At 44.8% G+C, this 20,600-nt stretch overlaps 1 protein-coding gene across 1 annotated transcript; it reads right to left on the bottom strand.

The window, feature by feature from the left end:
- Positions 1-645: 645 nt before the first annotated feature.
- Positions 646-3,836, bottom strand: NEU2 (neuraminidase 2). Its single transcript, XM_010208411.2, is given in 2 exon segments — positions 646-1,584; positions 3,636-3,836. Coding segments are annotated over 2 exon segments (1,140 nt in total).
- Between the last annotated feature and the right edge of the window lie 16,764 nt (positions 3,837-20,600).

Consider the following 20,600-nt stretch of genomic DNA (forward strand, 5'->3'; position numbering starts at 1 on the left):
TCATGGGAAGTAAGGAGAAGTCTAAGTTAGACAAAAGTCTCAGGGCACTGGGAACTCAGCAAGGCAACCCCAAATCCACAGCAGGATTGGGCAAGGAATATCCCAAGAGCAAGGCAGTCCTTGGCCTTGCTGAGATCTGAAGACAGACCTGATATCCAAAGTTGGCAGCAAGTGCTATGCTGACCGCGAGCAGCAGCGCCCCTGACCAGAGCCAGAGCTAGGGCAGTTTTCTGAATAAAGTGACTGCAGACACAGGGCAGTAAGCTCAGTTAACCCTCTAGCACCTGTTCACAGCTTACTAAATACAGCTCAGCATAAAATCACTGCCCTCTGCTCTCACTCCCTGTGCTGTCAGCGTGCACGTCCCTGCTGAAGCCAGCCGGAGGCCTCAAGGCCCGATGCAGAGGTCACGCTTGTTTTGAGCACGTGACAATTCAGATGGCAGCCAAAGCGAAAGGCAAGAAGGGAGGACAGGATACAGAAAACAAAACCAAGTACGTGTTCGGTTTCAGTGTGTTTAATAGACTTTGTAACCCACAGACGTCACAAGCCAATGCCAAGCTATGTGTGCACGAGCAGCAGGGAAAAAACCTTTTGCTGAAAGATGAGTGACAGTGAAAAGAAGTATCAGCAAAGGCTCAAGATTCAATGCTCTGATGGAAAGGCTTGCTTCAAAGTGAACATTACAAAGATGATCTCTTCACATTGTTGGTGGGTCCCATATTCAAAGAGGCAGGAGAACAAGGGTGAGCCATCTGGCCCAACTCCCATTTACTGCAGATCTGAATAAGCACACAGGCCCTTGAAGAGGATGCTTGGTTTTGACCAGTGTGCTGGATTTAAAGGGCTTTTGTTGAGGTAGATTCCTAAGTCTCTTCGACCCCTTGGGTCTGTGGGATGAGCATAGAGCAACCAACTATCTCGGCACCTGGCACCAGGGGGAGGTGGGAAGGCAGTAACACTCCCGTGACACCCAGAGGGAGGTTCTACAAGTGTTTCAACCCTCTGGCCTCCTTCAAAGTCCACACCGTGGTTGTAGCTGACAGCCTGTACTCTGGCTCCCCTGCTGCTCCTTGCATTGCAGTAGAGGACCTTCCTGCCACAGCTGTGCACCTCCGCTACCTGGCACTCCACCGCGCTCTCCTCCCCCACGAAGTTCCCCATCTCCCACGTTTCCCCGTGGTCAGAGCTGATGAAGCAGAAGGCATGAGGGGTGGGGTGCTGCTTAGGGTCCAGGATGCGATAGGCATAGGCAGGAATCACAAGGCTCCGAGCCTCGTTGAGCAACTGTAATCCATGGCCCGGTCCCACTGCAAAAGTGGCCCAGTTGTTGTACTTGGTGCTAATGGTGCTGTTGGTGATGTCCCGTACAGCGCTCCAGCTGCGGCCCTGGTCCGTGCTCGTGACGTAGCAGAGACGTACCAGGTTGATCTTTGTCCTGAGCTGATGCTGCTCAGAGATCTTTCCTGGGACAGCTATGAAGAACAGGATGAGTTTCCCCGAGACCTCATCGTAAACAGGACAGGGGTTCATAGAGCGGTGGTCTTTCAGCTGCGCACTGACAAGGGGCTCCACGCTACTCCACTGCCAGGGCCCGCAGGAAGGGAGACAAGAATGAAGCACACCATTACAAACAGATCCACGTTACAGTGTAAGGAGGCCTGGATTAAAGTTGCAGAAAACCATGAGAAGAACAGAAGAGATGCAAGTTAGGGGATAGAGGAAGAAATGGGAAGACAATATACTGGCATTGCTGAAAGTGCGTGTAAGTTACTTGGATGACACAAGGCACCGGCACTTCAAACAGGTGAGTTCTGTCCCTTCTCATTGCTGCTCACCTGGGAGCTGATGGCTCTGTGTCTCCATGCAGCTAGGGTCTGATGACACACTGCTTAAAAAGCTACAGTAGCTGCATTTCCACAAATTCCCACTCACATATACATATGACACACACACAGACATGCCCAGTGGTCACAGTAAGCTGGTACAGCCCCTGCTGTGTCAGGGTTTCTTAGCAAGTCAGCCACACAACAGCCTTTTTCAGCTCCCCTGGATGCTGACAATTTCCTTTCCACTCATACTCCTATTTCTCCGTTTTGATCCATGTGTGAGTGGCATCCCAGCTTACACAAGAGGCACCTTGCTAAAGCTGACTGCATGACTTTATGCACTCTGGTGTGGAAATTTGGACCCTGAGTTGTCCAATGCAGAAAATAGGTCACAGAGCAGGTATAGCTACCCTCCAAGCCCTGTCTGGCTTGAAATGAATAACACAAGCACATTTCTACCACAACACTGCAATTAGAAAAGTATTCCAACCTAGTGTTTCTGGCTTGGTAAAAGAAACAGTGTATTCCAAGTAAGATTACACTCAATAGCTTTTATATCCTAACTTGGTGATTATCCTTTTTTGGTCATGTCTTATCTTTGTCTGTTCAACCAGTATTAACTTCTTTTTTGGGAATGTGCAATATTTCCATTGTAAGAAACTCTACCATGTGAACACAACTGACTGAGGTCATGATGAACTGACTTACAGGGGCTTACACATGACATTACCTGAAAAGTACACTAAGAAGCTGCTTCTGCTAGGCAGACTCCAGCTCTTAAAAGTCTATCATCTAAGACAACCAGTTACTAATGAAAGATTGGAATAGAAAAATACAATGGCTTCCCCCCCCCCAAGATATTAATGCATTTGCAAATAAGATTGATTATAAATAGTGTCCACCACCTCCAGTCACCCAGCAAGATAACTGTTAATAATAATTGGGAGATTAATAAGGTAGCCAATTCACTGGCACAGACAAAGCAAAAGACCCTGTTTTGCGTGGAGGGAGGAAGACTAGCTGTTCCCAATTGGTTTTTAAACCAGAAATTAGGCCTAAGTAGATGAAGTTAAAAAAATAGTCACTGATTGCTGATTCCTGATTCTTGCTCGTTCCTGTGGCACTCCCCATTTCTGCCTCTCCTCCACATCTTTGCTGTCACAACAAGACTTTTATCCCATCTCTCTATCTGCTTCCCCAGCTCTGGGACCAACAGTCAATGCCTGCTCTAGAAATTCTGTTGCACCTGCCTGCTTTGGGCCCCCCAGCTGCACAGTCCTTGAATCCCAGCAGTGATAATGACAAATGCATTGCTTATTTGGCCTCATCAACACTTATGAGTATTTAAAAGGAAGATGTCACAGGATGGGGCAGCACTTTTTTCTGTTGTCCTGTCTCTGACAGGACAAGGGGCAACACACATAAGTTGGAACACCAAAAGTTCCACTTAAATACAAGGAAGAACTTTACTGTAAGGGTGAGGGAGCCCTGGCCCAGGCTGCCCAGGGAGGGTGTGGAGTCTCCTTGTTGGGAGGTTTCCAAACCTGCCCAGACACATTCCTATGTGACCTGATCTAGATGGACCTGCTTTAGCTGGGGGTTGAACTAGATTATCTTTAGGGGTCCCTTCCAACCCCCACTGTTCTGTGATTCCATGATTCTACTTATAAGCAGATTTGTCCCCTATACCTGCGGAGGAGAAGCTCTCCTCTTCCTACAGCGAGAGGCCAAACACATTCAACTCATTTGGGTCCAGGGGAGCAGTAGAGGTGGGCAGCCTCCCCCATTTTCACCCCAGGCTGGTACCTGGAGGCGGTGGGTGGCTGGGTCGTAGATGCCTCTGCGCATGGCGATGAGCTTGGCGTGTTCATCCACCACGTCCTCTCGCTCCTCAGCAAACGCCAGGATGATGCTGAAGCGCGGCAGGTAGAGCAGGGCTGGGATTCGGTAGCTCCAGGTATTGTTCCGGAACAAGGTCTCTTGCTTCAAGACAGGAAATGAAGCCATCGTGCTGGGGGGAGAAAGAGGAGAAAAGGCATTGCATTTTGACCCACTTTTAGCCCTGTTAAAATGCGACGGGGCAGTTTCCACTGCTTTTTGCCCTCTCTGTTCAGTGGAACTCTCCTGCACTGAAACAGCCTTTCTGCTACTTTGGTCTTTTTTTCCTCGTGCTTTTCCAAGGAGAAGCCATGTGTTGCACACCAGCTAGCAACACAGAGCAGACTCAGTCCAGGAACAGCCTGGCTGATCTTCTGCAGTGACGCAAGGTAAATACACTAAATACAGTAAATGAAAAAGCTGTCTGGGGTTTGTTTTGTCTTTTTAATTAAACTCACAGGCTGGGATTTTTGTGGGTTTGCTTTGTAATTCAGATGACTGTTGATAATCAAACATTATAGTATTTTTCCTCAGAAGACCATTACTGTCTTTATTGATGGTGTTTCCAACACCCAGCACAGAACTTCTGCTTTGCCAAATAGGAGCTTAAAATCCCACATGAACGACACACTGAGGCAATCCCCAATCCCAACTGTGCCCCTATGTGAGGATGGTAAGCACTGAGTGTGAAAAGAGAAAGAAAGGGAATATCCTTCTCCTTGTAAGATTATAGAACAGTCTGAAGGGGGTCTCACCACATCAGGCGGGACTTCTGGCCAGGCAAAGATCTTGTCACCTATGTAATGACTTTGAAGCGACGTTAGGAAGGCAAACATGAAGAAGCTGCTTTATGCAACTGGTCTGTGCTATGCCACAGGCATAGCCTCTCTTCCTCTCCTCAGACCCACACATCCCTCTGTCCTCCTGCACTAATGAACTTACCTGTCCTGGTAAAAACCTAAAAACCCCTGTTGGAGGAGGAGAAGGAAAGAAAAAGCATCTGCCATACCACATCAGAAACTGAAGGCCTGAATACGCTCTGCCTAGTAGAGAGGAGGGGAAAGAAAAGAAAAAGAAAGATGAAAAAAACCCTCAAGCCTTAGATCTCTGACACACTGAGTGGGTAGGATGGCAGGGAGAAGATGACAATACACCATGAGTAAGAAATTCAAATGCCTCCTACCTCAGCTGAGGCAAGACTTGCTGCGCTCTTTGTTGAGGATTCTCCTCTTCACCTAAATCTTGGAAAGCTCTAGAGTGGCCACTGGCCACGTGTCAGATCCTTCTGGTTTTGGAAGCTGTCTTGATCATTGAGGACCAGATAGAGCCAAACTGAAGATTGCCTATGCAGCTGCAGAGTGCATGTACCTACCTGGAGAACAGTTTCCATTCTTCCATATTACAAGAGAAAAGATATTAGCTAGCATAACTAATATAGACTTGGTTAACATTTGTTTTGGGTTTGTTTTTACAGTGCTGATTACCAAGTTAGGGCAGCCCAGAAAAGCTGAGCTCATCCTCCTCAGACAGGACCATCATATTATGCTCTGTCCAGATCCATAGCAGGGAGTATTCAAATACTCTTTGCTTTCCCCTTCTAGATGCTAGAAATATCAGGGAGATTTTTGAACTCACAACACTGATCAAAAGGGTCTGAGCTGCAGTGTTTTAGACAAAACCAGCTGTACAAACCCCAGCAAGCCATGGCCCTGTTGTTACAAAGCCCCTGGAGATGGAAGTCTGTCTCAAAGGGCAGCTGCTCACTCCTCACTGTCAGTGATGATATGGCAGTCTGAGAAAAGACAGCAGCACTACTACTATTGAGAAACAGTACCAGGATTTTATCACAGCTATCCATGAAACAACATGAGGAAAACAGGGAGATCTTCCTAGAACAAATGACTGTGCTGTTCACTACTTACCAGCATGGAGCTGGCTATTTATATAGACCACAGTCGTGGTTGTTTTCTCAGAGCTCCTGAAACAGAAGCTCACCAGAGTGCTTCCAGACTATTTAAAGGGAGATTATTTAAAGGCAGATTAGTCAGCCTGTCTAGTGCAGCACAGGTTCCCTAGCATTCCTGCTCACAATGCCACTCTGATATTGCAATCCTGTTTTAGGGCAGAGCAAGAACAAGGACAAAAAAACAAAACCAAAACCAACAAACCAAACCAACTGACCACAAAGAAAAAGAGAGAGAGAGATCTGAGCTGCTGCAGGAAGCCCCCAGTGCAAAGCCAAGAGATCAGTGCCATGGGATGCCATGTCACAGCCTTCTGGACCCATGGCTCTCCCATATGAGCCTGTCATCTGCAGACATCTCTACCCATGCTCCCAGCCCCTCAGTGTGGATGTCACAACACTCTTCCTCTTATTGCCACGTGGGGAAGGTGGGATGTTAAAAGGTTGGGAATAGCTGCCATAGAAACAAAACCGAGATTCCTGGATGCAGCACACACAACTGTAATCAAAGAAAATACTAGAACCAAGTGAATCTTCCATCTCTTCAGAGACTAACCAGGGATATGTGTGAGTGGATACACATACACACACATTTGTATACATACTCCCTCCACACAATGTGGGTATTATGTCTGCATGCATATATATACACATACACACTACGTATCCATCTGCACAGAAACTCTTCCATCCTTTTTTTAACACATTTAAAGTCGGTATTCAGCTGCTTCTACCTTCTCCCTCATGGATCCTCGAGCAGAGATTGAATCACAACAGTTTGAATGTCACACAGAACTGAAAACACAAAATCTTCAAATAAGCTTAAACTTCCTAATATGCATGAAAAAAAGATTAAATAGTGCTGCTTTAGTTCATTCTCCAAGCCACTGGATAAAATTTTTTTTCCTTGATTTCTGCCCATTTTCAAAGGCAAAACCAGTAGCTGCACCCTCCTGAATAGAAGTAAAATGGTCAAATTCTGTTGACAGGATGGCAAATGATCAACAGGACAGCCTGATGATGTGTCTAAAAGCTCATACTCTAGCACTGCAGGAATTCAAACCGTACACGCCAGTCCCTCCAAGGTTAAACTGCCAAGAGGTGCCTTTGCCCATGATGCCCCCCTGCTCCTAAACCCTACTGAAACAGCACTGGCTGGCCTGCAAGGAAGCAGGCTGTGGCAGTTTTGCAGAGAGTATCATCTTGGTAAAACAAAGTTTGTAGACCTTTTGAAAGACTGAGATACAACTGAAAAAAAAACCAAAAACCAAACCAAAACTGACAAACTTGTGTGAACATGCAGGCCTGAAATACAAGCAGGAGACTGGCGAGCCGTACACAAACTAACAACAATTGCTCAGACCTGTATCTGTTCAGTCACCTTGGAGAGAAAAGTTAGCTATAGTTTTGTGAGGGAAAGTGGTGAGAAAGGGGAAGCAGAGTTGATGTGATAATTTTTTCCTCAGAGAAGAAGAGGCAGTGGGTGACCTCTTTCCAGCTGACAGAGACGCTACGGAGGAGAAGGGAGATTTATCATGCAGCTCTTTAGCCAGTATTCCCTTCTGCATTTTGGTGTCCACTGGAGTTCTGAGTTTGTTTCCCAGGTTTATCCTTACAAAGTGTTCTGTTCAGGAGACTCGTGTTTCCTTGCAGTTCCTCCCCACGGCATCAGGGAAGCTGCTGCACTAAGATCCAGCCCCTCACTTCCAGGCAGAACTGAGCAGACAAGGAGAAAGACGGGCACAGGAGAAACACGTAAGAGAAGGGGGGAATTAAATTGGAGGAAACCGTTACTCATAGTTTGCAAGTGGTACAGCTGTAATGATTTCCAAAGCAGAGACTGTTTCCAGCACACCAGCAGAGTCAAGAGAAATAACAGTTGTCAACAAATGAAACTATGGTAGATCTGATGTCTGGAGGGAGCCCAGGTTGCAGTAAGGGATAGGTGTTGGTGCACACCGGGACAGGGTACTTATTCCTTCCACTTCTTCAGGGCAGCTCACATGGACTTGTCTGTAGATCTGGATGAGCCCTTTCATGTTTATTTGCTTTAAGCTTCTCCAAGAAGACTGACTAACAAGGATAACATTTCTACTGGCCTCAGCTTCTGTAAAAACCTGTCCTCAACATGTTCAGATCCACGCTGAAATGACAGCATGTCTTTGAAAACAAACCAGCAGAAATGAGGTAATGCTGAGCTCTATCCCTTGGTCCTCATCAGAGTGCTCTGTGCAGCTTGTTCTTAAAGGAATCCAGATCACAAAAAACCCAGCTGACCCATTCAGGGAGGTTTTGGGGAGAAAACACAAACCACAACAACAACAAAAACCACAAAACCCTGAGAGTCACGTACAAAGCACAACTAAAATTCTGCTTTTCAGGCAAGTGTGAGAACCCATGTCCAGTCCTTCTCTGCTCAAGATCAAACCTGGACTCACAGTGCTTTTCAAACTTGTAACAGTCAATTAACTGCTGTGCTAAAATACCTTTCTTGTTTTACTTGAAGAAGACATTTCCACTGGGGGGAAATGCATAGAGGGGAGACAGGAGTAGCCCCATACCAGTTGTATGGGGCTAAGAAACGGGAGACCCAGTTTACTTCTAGAATACTTGCACAGTGTGTTCCTGCATGCAAGGCTAAACAGCCTGACTGTGCCTATTTCAGCCAAAGCCCATGCATCACAGTGCTCCACCTCCTGCCTCCTTATGCCCCTAGACCAGATCCTACACCAAATCCAGGCTATGGGATTTCTTAACAATTCAGACAGCACACATTCATTTACTCCAATGAATCACCCTTAATGTAAAGTCAGAGAGTTACTAGCAAGACCTGTCAAACAATAAACTTTAAACAAACTAAAACATTCCGAATCTGAAAAGGAACAAAACTGGGATTAATTTGATCCATCAGTCAACTGGATTAAACTCTTTAACCATAACAGAAACAGAAAGTTTTTCTTGTGGTTAAATCTTTAAACCACACTTACAAGGGGATTTTCAGCCTTCCCTGGTACATACTTTCCTAAACAATCAATGAAGTTCTGCTTTTAAAATGTGGCTCAGCCTGGCTGGAGGTCCTGTGCTTTGAAGTGCAGGCTTTCTTAACACTAGACAGGAATCACATGAAGCAGCAGTATTTCTCTTAGTGTATGTTTGGTGGAGGAATAACATAAACTGCACTCCTAATTGAACTTCCAGGATGTTGTATTTACTTTTTTAGTCCCCAGCCATGCCCACTGTTATGGAAAAGGGTTTGTTTGAGGGGAGGAAAAAAAAAAGATACAGGAAAAAAAAAAGAAATACCTCTCAGTCTGTCTCTCCTGGAAGCCACGTCAAAGGGAAAACAAAAACCCCAGCAAATCAGAAAGCACTCCTATTGGATTAGATAAAAGGAAGGCTCACCACACTCTTACCAACTAGTCTCCAATGTGCAAAATTATTTATATTGGCAGCAATGTCAGCTGTCTCGGCTCCCCAAGAAAAGCTATAGCAGCTGGCATGTATGCACAGGCTGACATTTAAATAGCAAACCTGCTTTGCATAGAAGGGGAGGTTCCATGTGAGCTGGACAAGCACTAGGGAAAGACTTTCAAATTAACATCGCAATTAAACAGCGTATTTCTGCCTGCACGGACTGACAGCGCTGGGGGAGAGCTGCTGTTGCTAAGGGTTATACAGTTCAGTGGGCTCGGTTTTTGGTCTTCTTGTCCCATCGTGCAGAGGAGGGGAAAGTTCCTCTGGTCCCAGCATGCAGGCTCCCAGTGCTTCCTGTGAGAGTGCTCCTGAGATCTGGGGAAGTTTGCCAGAAGAACCCAGACATAGTTATAACAAACAGGTGATGGCGCTGGGAAAACCTAACATATTCCTCTGCTGGCACCATACACCACCAATCCATCAGCACTGGGGGATGTGGAAAGGGGTCAAGCAGGAGTCCCCGGGCAAGGACAGAGATGACACGCTGGTGGGTACGTGCAGTGCCCAGCAGCCTCTGCAGAGGAACACCAGGCCCAAGTTATCCCAGCAGCTGCACTCCAGGAGCTAAAGGGAGGGTCAGACAGAGGAACAGAGCAGAGAGTATGAGCCCAGAGGAAGGAGAGAATAGCATTATCTCTTCTCCCAGCTGTGCCCCGTTTGGCTCAGAGGCAGAACCTGCAGCTGCTGGGAGAACCTAAGCAAAGGATTTCACGACTGCCTTCTGCTACTGATCTAATGGGCTGCTGCTGTCGCAGGTGACCTTTCTTATCCCATCCCTTGCTGTTTCTCTCATTTCCACTCTCCTCTATAGTGTTTCCATTGCTGCCATGAACACTTCTTATCTTTGAAGTGATCTGAAAAAAACAAAAATAACAATCCTGCAAGCAAATCTTGCTAGTAATGGAAAAGAGGAAGCAAAGTCTCCACATTTGATGGCAGCTGTGGTTGATCTGTGCAAGCCAAACAGGGAGTTAGAAAGGGGTGGATTTACAACCAATCAACTCATTAATGTAATGCTTCTGTATTGTTGTCTTTGCTCTCCCTTGAGCAACCCTACATCCTTTCTTGTGCCAGCACTTACATTCATCTTACCTTGGCAAGCCATCAGAGGATATCAGTCTGGCAGAAAACTAACCCAGAAAAAACCAAATTGGGCAACTTTCTGGCAGGTCATTGTCCTGCACTGCGTCAGCTAGAGTCAAACAAGCAGCAGGATCTGCAGTAGGAGAGGGAGTAGGAGAATGAAGCTGTTGACAGGAGGAGCAGGCTCTCCTCTCTGACTGGCAGCTAGCCATTAGATCCAATTAGCTGTGTCATAAAACCACACCCCATGTTTAAGAACCTTGCCTTAACTGAGCCACACAGAGAAACCTGAGGGCATTTGTATGTCATTGCTTTACCTGGAATCAAACAACAGTCAATGGGAGGGAAAGTCCCACCAGAGCCAATGGCATGGGTATCCACCAGACAGTAACTTTTGGCAGTGACTCCTGAAAAAATCCAGAGCCATGTAAAACAAAAACCATTAAGGAAGGGAGAGAGACACTAAAGAGGCTGCTAAGGTGCACTCTGCCAGAAAGCCAGACAGGAATGATTGCTTTGTGGATTTCTTCACCTTTTTTCTGCTCCCTGGCGAACATCAGTGTTACTCAGGTGCTGTTCTGAGTCACACACTTTTCTTCTGCAGCCAGAGAATCTATAATGCTAGTTTGTTTATACAAATCACCTTGCTCAGCTGCAGCTTAAAACTGGTTGTCCATCTCTTCTTAGAAGAGTGGAAGCCCCAGATGTGGCTTCTTGTGGTGGCAGTGGCTCCCTGCTCCATGTTGACAATGTGCACATGGCAGTGTCTGTGCCTTTGGCTGCCTCCCATCTCCCCTTATCATCTATCTCCTCCTCAGACATGGCCCCACCTTCCTCTGCAGCCAGCTGGTGTGCCCTGCCCTCAGCCCACTCCTCAGGGTAGGTACCAGATGTAGCTGTGCAGAGGGCAACAGCCTAGAACAGCTACAACTATTCCTAAAATGAGGAATGCAGTGCCGAGTCCTGTTATGAGAGCAACCTGGGAGAATACCGGTGCCTGTGCAGAACAACTACACAGTTAACAAATACATGGGCACTCTGAGGTGCTTCCCCTGCACAGCCACTGCCAAGAACTGCTCATCCCACAGTCCTCTATCTGGTAAAAAGCCTCCTTCCTGATAAAAGTGCTTTTTGCAAACAACATGTTGTGTGCTGCAACTACTTTACAAAACCATTCCTTGCTAGCTATGAAAAATGGATATCTCAGTGTAGACGTGCTAAGTTTGATCCCCCCTCTTGGTGTAAATCAAAATCAATGTCACCAGTGAAGTTTAAAATGGGTGTAAGGTCGGAGGAGAATCAAGCTCTTCACTTCTATTGTTCTACACTTACTTCATTGCCCTTATATCTGATTGTTGTAATGAAAACGTTTTTAAAAAGGTTAAAAAATGCAAATGGGGTGTGTGGGTGCATTAATAAGAGGATATAAAAATAATGCAGAAGATAATATAACGACAGGATCCTGAACAATGGAGCATTTGCATTTGGAGGACCGTGTTCAGTTTCGAGTGCCACCTCTTAGGGAAGATACAGCGAGAGCTGCAAATGAAGGCAAAGAAAAAAGAATTCAGAAGCTAATGCTCGTGAGCACATGTGGAAAGAAACAGTAGGAAAAGCACAGAGGTTACTTTTAATGAGTGATACCTAGTCCCTTAAAAATTATTAATGTATATTTCTCTGGCAAAATGTTCAAGGCTGAATCCATTGATTCCCTACACTGTTACAAATCCAGTATTTTTGCTCTGCTGTACAGTGTAGCAGCTGTTGTCAGGCAGGTACAGGTAAAATGAAGAGGTCTTCTACGGAGCCAGGCCATGGGAGAGAGCACTGGCACAGCTTTGCAAATGTTCAGGTAAAACACGATGGGCTGTTCCCCAGACATCAGGGAATGTGGTATCATTTGTGCAGAGCATAAATCCTGTAGACTTGGGGTCTGACTGAAATTCTGCTCTGTCAGGGGGGAAAAAACACCAAATACCAAGAAAAAGCCAGAGAAATAATAGTCATGACTGTAACAGGCAAGAGCTAATGGCAAAGCTCTTGGGGAAACACGGTTCACTGGACAAGGAAAAAGCCTCTGTTTTCTTTGAATCCTAGTTAAGCAAATGAGCCCTTGCCCACATTTGAAACCATCGCTATCTTCATCAGCTGTAAGAGCAGCAGGTAGGAGGAGCAGGTTCTGTTTGGCTTTGCACCATTTCTCACTCCGTTGACTCCAGTTAAGTTACTATTTCCATTAGGAGGATTAAGTGGAGGATTAAGTAGAGAATCGTGCTGGCAGTGTTTCATTTCCCAGTAAATAATAGCCTCTTACAGCTTATTTTGTCTCCTCTTGGAAGGAACTGGGCAAACTCAAAAAAGTACTCTCTGAACCCAAAGGACATCAGCCCACTGCAGACCTATAAGCCTTCTGACACCCCACAGGGAGTTGTGGGTTTGTCACAGGGAAGCTTCCTTACTCTGACAGAGACAACATCCAACAAACAGCCTACCCATGGTACACATTGCACTATTTTTCCAATGACTTTTCCCACTTGCAAGGGAAGAAAAAAGCATGGACTTTATTTTTGTCACAGAGCGAATGGCGCAATGCATGGGAAGCGAAGGAAGAGAGGTGGGTGAGATTTACAAACAAAAAGGGGCCTGTCGAAGCAGGATGTGTTGATCCCTCAAAATAGCAACCCTGGGAAGGAGTCACTGGGGCAATGTAATGACTGGAAAATGCAATAAAACCGGAGTCCCTTGCTCCACGTACTCTGCCAGCACTGGCACACAGATAAGCAAGTCTGAAGCACAAGGCTGGATTCACCCTGGAGCGACTCTTGCGACAGAGAGGAGCCCAAATTCCAGTGCATCCTTTATCCTCATGTCCTGCTAGCTCACAGACCAGGAGTGCACAGGTCTGATGGTGACCTTGATTAATCATTACAGGATTAATTGCTGACAGCCCTCTATGCCCAGGCCAGGCCCTCAGCTAAGGTAAAGCGACAGTGACATTGGTGACCGTGTGACCTCAGATTAACCGAGGCTTTACCCAGCCAGCATTTGGCCTTCCACAGTAAGCTGAGTTTTAAAAGGAATAGGGTAATCTTATGAGCAAGTAAAATATTCTGAGATGAACAAGGCACTTGGAAGTTCAGTGCACTTCCAAAAAATAACCAACAAAAAAAATACATCAAGGACTTGCATTGAATTCAGCTGCCGATTCGATGCTTTTTGTAAGAGCCATTTAAACTGCAGCCTTAAAAATGCCAAGTGAGTTATCCAAGGATGAGGGAAAACTTCTAAGTATTGCACTGCATAGGTATCTACAGGAATTACAGGCTTGTCTTCCTTTGAAGCACTGCCTGCAGAAGAGGGACATTCAAATAATAGCAAGCCCAGTGGAAAGAACAGCAAATGTATGCACCACCTGAATAAGAAATTGATTTCAAGAAGATTATAACAGGCATTTGGATGAACAGATACAAAGAGCCTTAAAACAAAACAAAGGCTGGCTCTTCTACATCCACCCCAGTGCCCAGGTATGTGAACATACATGAAATTAAAAAATGGCATCCTAAAAATAGTCACCAACATTTAGGTCTTTTCATCTCAAATGGCTGTAAGTAATGTAAAACAAGAGTGAATTCTCAGTCAGTGGGCCTTAAAAGTGTATGCACATACCATTTACTGTTTCCACTTATTTGAGTTTGCAGATTTGGACCAAAGTTTCATCGGTTGTTAAAGATTTATACGCGAGGTTTAACAATGCCCTGTCATTAAGCCTTTGGCACAAGCAGTGCAAAGGACATTCAGGGCATATTTGTACTAACTTATCTGGGTAAAGGGAAAGCTGTTCCTTTAAATTATGTTTGCTGTGACTCTGGAAACTGAACAAACAAAGTCTGAGGGAAACTTCACTCTTGAGCAGAACTGACAGAAGACACCAGGACTGAAGGACAAGGATCCTCCGTAGGACATACCTGCCTCTGGATTCACCACTGAACTGGAAATCTCAAACTACTTTGGGGAGTTTAATCCAGACTTGTTGGATATACCTCATCCTGATGGCAAATGAGACACTGGTTCAGGCCCAGACTGTCAGGTGAGTAAAATGCTATTCTGGGGGCATGCTGGAGAAGGAACAGTCTGAGGCAGAAACCTCAGGCTGCAAACAAAGGCATAAATCCAGTGCCCGAGAAAGACTTTGCTCTCCAAGCAAAGTGCCACTGAAGGAGTCCTGTGCAACCCAGACAGAGCACAGCCGTGACACTGTTGAAATCCTGGCTGACAGAGAGAAGAGACACATTGGCACAGCTTGACAGGCACAAAACCACTGCAGAGAGGAAGCCCAATCGGGGGGAGCCCCAGCCTGCACAGAACGGGCATTAATGTGACCAACAGAACAGCAAACAACCCTCAAACCAACCAACAGACCTGTGTGTCTTTTTCCAGGGGCAGGACAAGTTGTGATTTTTTTCCTGGCAAATGTTTATGTGTGATCCTGTTTTGAAAAAGATATATAAATAAAAGAAAGACAGGAAGTATGAAGAACAGCCTGCTTGCCTCCTAATGCCAGGCTAATCCTTCCCCTTCGCCAATCTTTCCTTTCACTCTCAAGAGACCAATTGCTTGTGGATCCAGTGTAGCTGTGAACTCCCTCCCAGCAATTAGGTGTATTTTTAAATGCAAAAAGTAAAGAGGGACTCAAATCTCGTAAGAACAAGCTAGCTTTTGAGATATTAAGCAGTAGATGGGTTCAACTGCTGCAAGTAGGAAATTGCACTAAAATAACACAGAGATGTTAAAACATTTCACTGAATGTGCAGAAAGGACTATTTGACTGACATTCATTTTAAGAGATGGACAGAAATTTTATTCAGACTCCAATTGGGACTGATAAATCCAATCTGCTTTAAGACCAACTATAAATATGTGTGAAATGCCACAGTAATTGCCAGAAAAGAAGTGCCCAGAGACAAAAACCCCGTTGTCCCATGGTGACATAATTTGGAGAGAACGTTTGCAAGACAATATGAAATTTTTTAACTATATAATTACCATTCTCTCCCCCTGAGCATGTGGCCAGTGCCTGGGGTTTTCATTCAAATTCTCCTTTTGGAAGAGACTTGTTCTATGATTTCTATAGGCAATTATATCATAATTTTTACCACAGTGGTGCCTGGAGGCAGTATTTCGTCTTTCCAAGCAGCAGCCCATGGAATCAGCCCCATTAGATCTAAAATAAGAAAAACTGACAAGAGTCAGTAAAACCTAAAACAATCAAGAAACCTTACCTCCTCCCTGCCTTCTCTTTCCTAGCCGAAATCATCTTTGAAATAAATGTCTACCAAAAAAAAACCAAACCAAACCCAAACTCTAGCAGGTTACTCAATCCACAAAACTTGTGACTTCTGGTCCAAATAAGAGCAATGGAACAAACCAGCATTCCTGGAACAATGACACTATCTTAGGAAAAACTGCAGCCAGCTCAAATAAAACTTAGGAAGAGCAATAGGGACACTGAAGCGTGAGAAATCTAGAGAAAATGCCTGTGTTTCACTTGGGGACAGAAATTTAGGAAATATCAAATGAAAAATATCTCAAAAAGACAGAATACCCCAATTGGTTAATTTTGTTCTTCAATTACAGTATTGTCCAGAGCTCTTTTGAACCTGTCAGTCTACCTCATGTCATGCTTTTGTACTTAGACAAAGTTGCTGTTCAGTAACTCCGAAGGAAAAAGACTGGGAGAAATATAAGAGTATCCATAAACTATAGTATATCACTCCTACCCTAGAGATGTGGAACTAAGACCCAGGAAAATACCTGAAGTGCTCAAGATTGCCCAGGGAACTGCAGAAAAGCTGAGAAATGAAACTACTTTCACAAGTGCCCATTCAGTGCCACTAGCCACATCCCAGCCTTGCTCTTTCCATGCTTAAAAACTGGGAATGAAGAGGAGGATAAAAGAGGGGATACAGGAGGGGTCAGAAGGAAAGATCTGAAAGGGAAAGGCTTACCAGTTTTCACAGCACGTAGGTACAGTGAACTGCAGAGTTCTAGTTGAGGAGACTATGTCACTTGTTTGACAAAAAGAATGGAGCCGTACTGTGGGTGCACACACAGCCAGAGAGCTCTGCACGTGTGCCTGTTTTCCTACAGTGCAACGCTGCTGAGTGCTGTAGCTGGCAAATTGGAGGCAAGCACGGGGGCTTCTGGCTGGCTGTGGTTGCCTAAGCCCTGAACAAGTACCCCAGTACCTGCACTTGGAGCAGCCATCCTGCAATATTCCCTTTCTGCCAGGGTCCTCTGCTGGGGCTAAAGACAGCCCTTCTGGAGGGGAATTTGTGTGACCACTGCTGTTTGCTGCACAGTTTCCACAGCTATCTATCAAGTATTTTTCCCGAGTTACTGAAGACACGTGCCATCAATGTAACAGGCTGTAAGAATAGTATCAGCTTATGTCAGGTTTGAAATTAGCTGAAATTAGTTTGATGCAGTTGACAAGGGCAGCCTGGCACAGCAGCAATCCAAACCTGCCTGGTATTTCAAACCAGTAGAAACCAGTCTAACAGGATTCTGATGTTTTATTGATTGCTGGCACCCTTGCAGCTACACATTTGCAGGCAGATTCACCAAACAGGCACTCCTTGGACCCTCCGCCCAATAACCACCAAGGGAGGAAAAACTGAGAGCTCTACTATTCCTTGATCAACAAAATCAGCCTTCTTCTTTCCCTGCTTCTGTACAGAGCTTTCACATAAAAGCCCCTTTGAGTTCTTGCCTCTCTGCAGTTCAAACAACCACCCATGCTCATTTCTTCCATAATAAGTGTCTCATATGCAACCAGCACACCTAGAAATAGGAGTGGATATCATCATATTTTTCCCCAAGCAGCACACATGTGTCTGCCCCAGGGACACTGGGCCTGTCTGCTTACTAATGAGTCTGTCTTTAGAAGCTTCAACCAAGACATGTGCTAACCTCCCTTTCTAAATATCCTGGCATTACTAAACCTCTCTGCTTTCAGCAAGGCATTACACCCAGGACATTTCTTCTCATACCGTGTGTGTTCTTGACTAAACCATCTCATTGCAAACTAAACTTTCTATAACCAAGTATTTCAATTTCTAAAGTGTAAGATTCATGTTGCATGTTCTGTCCATGGCTAGAAGGTATTACATGGTCCAAATAGTACAAACAAAAAGGACTCTTAGCTCCCACCTGCGATGCTGTAAAAGAGGGGAGATGCCAGGCAGACTGCTGAGAGACTTCTTATGTACTTGCACAGCCCACTGGTATCTTGGGCTTTGAGGCTGTATCCTGTGATTTGCACCTAGCCCTGAGCTGTTAGTCATGCACTGTCCCTCAGCCTAGGAGATGCTGGGTTTGAGTTTTAAGTATTCACTTATCTTTCAGGGATAAGGCTGGAAAACCTCCTGAGTTTTAGACCACAGCTCCTTAGCAACAATTTAACTCGTATCTGCTACGCAGAAATAAGAAATGGCATCGGGGCAACAACATTTCATAATCAGCCAGGAAAAGGGAAGGGGGCTTCCTCTAGGGACAGGAGTTCTTGGGATAGAGAGATCAGTGATGTCAGAGGTAACAGGATGACTTTTGTATCTCTCACTTCTCAAGATTCTCCCAAAATCTTCAAGCAGGGAGGAAATTTCACCAATGCCTGTGCACTAATTTAAGGAAAGGAATAAAATACAGGGAGTTTGTTACTTTCTTTTTAAAAGCTTATCATGAAAAGCAGAAGGGCTTGCAGATTTCCACTTTTGCTCTTCTGCATGCTTTAAAATTAGGTTGATTCCCCTACACAGCTGGAGAGCATGTGTGTGCTTATATAGAATCTATGTGTGCACATATACATATATAGAATAGCTCCAGAGGGGGATGTCATTAACATCTTCACTGTAGCACATGGCTATGCCTCCTGCATGAGATCCAGGAGATGAAGCATGGAATGCAATGGCAAAGGGCTGCTCCCCTCTGAGACACATGGATTGAACAAGGATATCCATGGCAAAGATGCCAATCATTAATGGTATACAAGAAAGCACATATATTTAAATCATTGGTTTTGACTGGTAAAAAAAATCAGTAAAACAGTGAAAAAGATAAAATGATCCTGGCAGCAGAAAAACTTGCAGTTATTCAGAGTTATTCATTAAGTATATAGTGATATCTATTAGTTAATTAACACACAGTAGCTGCAGTAAACACTCCATGAATGAAGACACGCATCCTTTTGTGTTATATATAAGTAACCATTGCCAGGATACAGTGACTTTATGCCTATGTTTACACATGTATGCTTGTCTCTACCCGTAGGTCTCCAATGCCAGACTTCATCCTGGAAAAATTTTTAGACCTAGCAAGGCCATTTAAGTAATTTTTAGCTTCTTCAAATGTAATGGTCTCAGGGTGCCTAAAGCACACGGCTTTGGAAGCTATATTAAATGAACCCAACGTGTTTATTTTTAGTCTCCAAAGTGTTTCTAAAACAGGTTCTCTGTAACATATGTGCAAGACAGAAAGGTTTTATTGTCACAAGCCTGTAATGAACTGCTAATTCTGTTTTGGTTTTGCTTGCTATAAATAAGGAACCAACAGTAAAGCACAGCAGTGAAGCCATCCTGTTCCCTTTCTCACCTGAAAGACTATCCCAAAATCTGTGTTGAAGTTTGATTCTGTCAGGACTGGTGATGGAATTCAATCTTATTTACAAAATAAATACATAATATTTGTTTTCTGGAAACACATGGGGTCAAACAATTTGATATGTATCCACCCTCAAAGATACTGTCTATTTTTCTCTGTCTTCTGCTGTGAACCTCTTTGGTCTGCTGTCTCACTTTCTGATTGGTCTGTTCTCACGCTCCTCCTGGTTCCTCCACCCCCAGTGCCTTAATCAAATAATACCTTGGCCTTGAACCTAAATAGTTCAAATTCCTTTGTGAATTGTCACGTACCATTGCTTTGGACAGGGACATGTGCTTAGCTGTCTCTTACCACCACCTAAAAGTAAGGCTCAGGACTGCTAACAGTTCCAAGGAGGATTATCCTGACCAGTAACAACAAAAACATAAATACAGGTATAGCTCAGAGCCCTGAGGGCTTCAGGTTAAGGTGCTGCCATGCCCAGCTGCCTGGACACCCTTCTCCTGGAAGTTAGTCCCCTTGTAGCAGGACACGTGAGAGTGCCTCACTTAACGCCAGCTTAGAGTCCGTGCATTAGCTTAAACCACTGATGAGGCTAAATGAATTCATAGCTACATCTGCTGAGAGCTAAATCTGCCAGAGCCTAGGGCTGAGTCTGTGGGTGTTACTATTCCCCTGACTCAGACAGAAATATCTCCCGATGCAAATGCAGGCCCGAGCTTGTGCGGAGCCCCAGCGCCTTCAGCGAGGCCCACCCGCGCGTGCCACTCCTGAAGGGACTGGCACCATGTGAGCAAGAAGGGATGAGTAAGGATTTTGGACTGTGCCCCATCCCAACAGAGCTGTTTTTGCCTCATTATGATGCAGAGCGAAATAGTTCAGGGATGACATTCAGCTTCATTTAAAAACAAGGAAGGGGGGAATCAAACTCAGTCCCTAATAGGTGAGCAGAGAGATGGAATGGGGCTGATGGCAGTGAGAGGCAGAGGTTTGTTTTCACTTTGCACAAGTCTTTCAAAATTATGAAAGCATTTTAGAAAGAAACTGGTAAGATACAGCAAAATCAGCATTTACATGTCAATTCACGTTGTATTGAAAGAAATACTAAAGGAGCCACGTTAACTATGAGGGCTTGAAGACAAATATTGTCTTAAAAGAGCTCCATGTGGTTAATCAAAAACACATGAAAGGTGCATCCCTACATTCAGCATGCAAAACCTTCCAGATGAGCCATTCATAGTGCCTATACTTGAAACAACTTCAACACATAATAAGGAAGAAAATATTATATGACTTTCTGCCTTCCAACAGGATAAAAACCCTACAGCCAAGACAGTACTTGCCAGTCAGAGATGGATTTAAGGTGATCTAACACACCACTAGATAACTCAGTGTAGGGATTCATTGCCCTGTGTGCTGAAAACACCTGCCTGCCTTCTGGCAGGACCCAATCCTGGCATATTTTGTGTCTATCAGTACTGTCTCTGGGGGCAGTAGGACATGTTACACAGCCAGAGAAGGCAATTCATCTCCTGTGACTGCCTGCCCCTATGTAGAACAACCATACAGTCAAGTTGTATCTATACTTGTTATCTCTTGCTTTGAAACATCCCTGAGTTTCATATCTGGAGATTTCAGCCTGTCTCTAATGCTAATTAAGCAATCTTCATTACACAGCAACTACATTGTATAACATCAGCAAATTAAGCATTTTTCAT

The sequence above is a fragment of the Colius striatus genome, chromosome 12 (genome assembly GCF_028858725.1).
Source record: "Colius striatus isolate bColStr4 chromosome 12, bColStr4.1.hap1, whole genome shotgun sequence".
Taxonomy (NCBI): domain Eukaryota; kingdom Metazoa; phylum Chordata; class Aves; order Coliiformes; family Coliidae; genus Colius; species Colius striatus.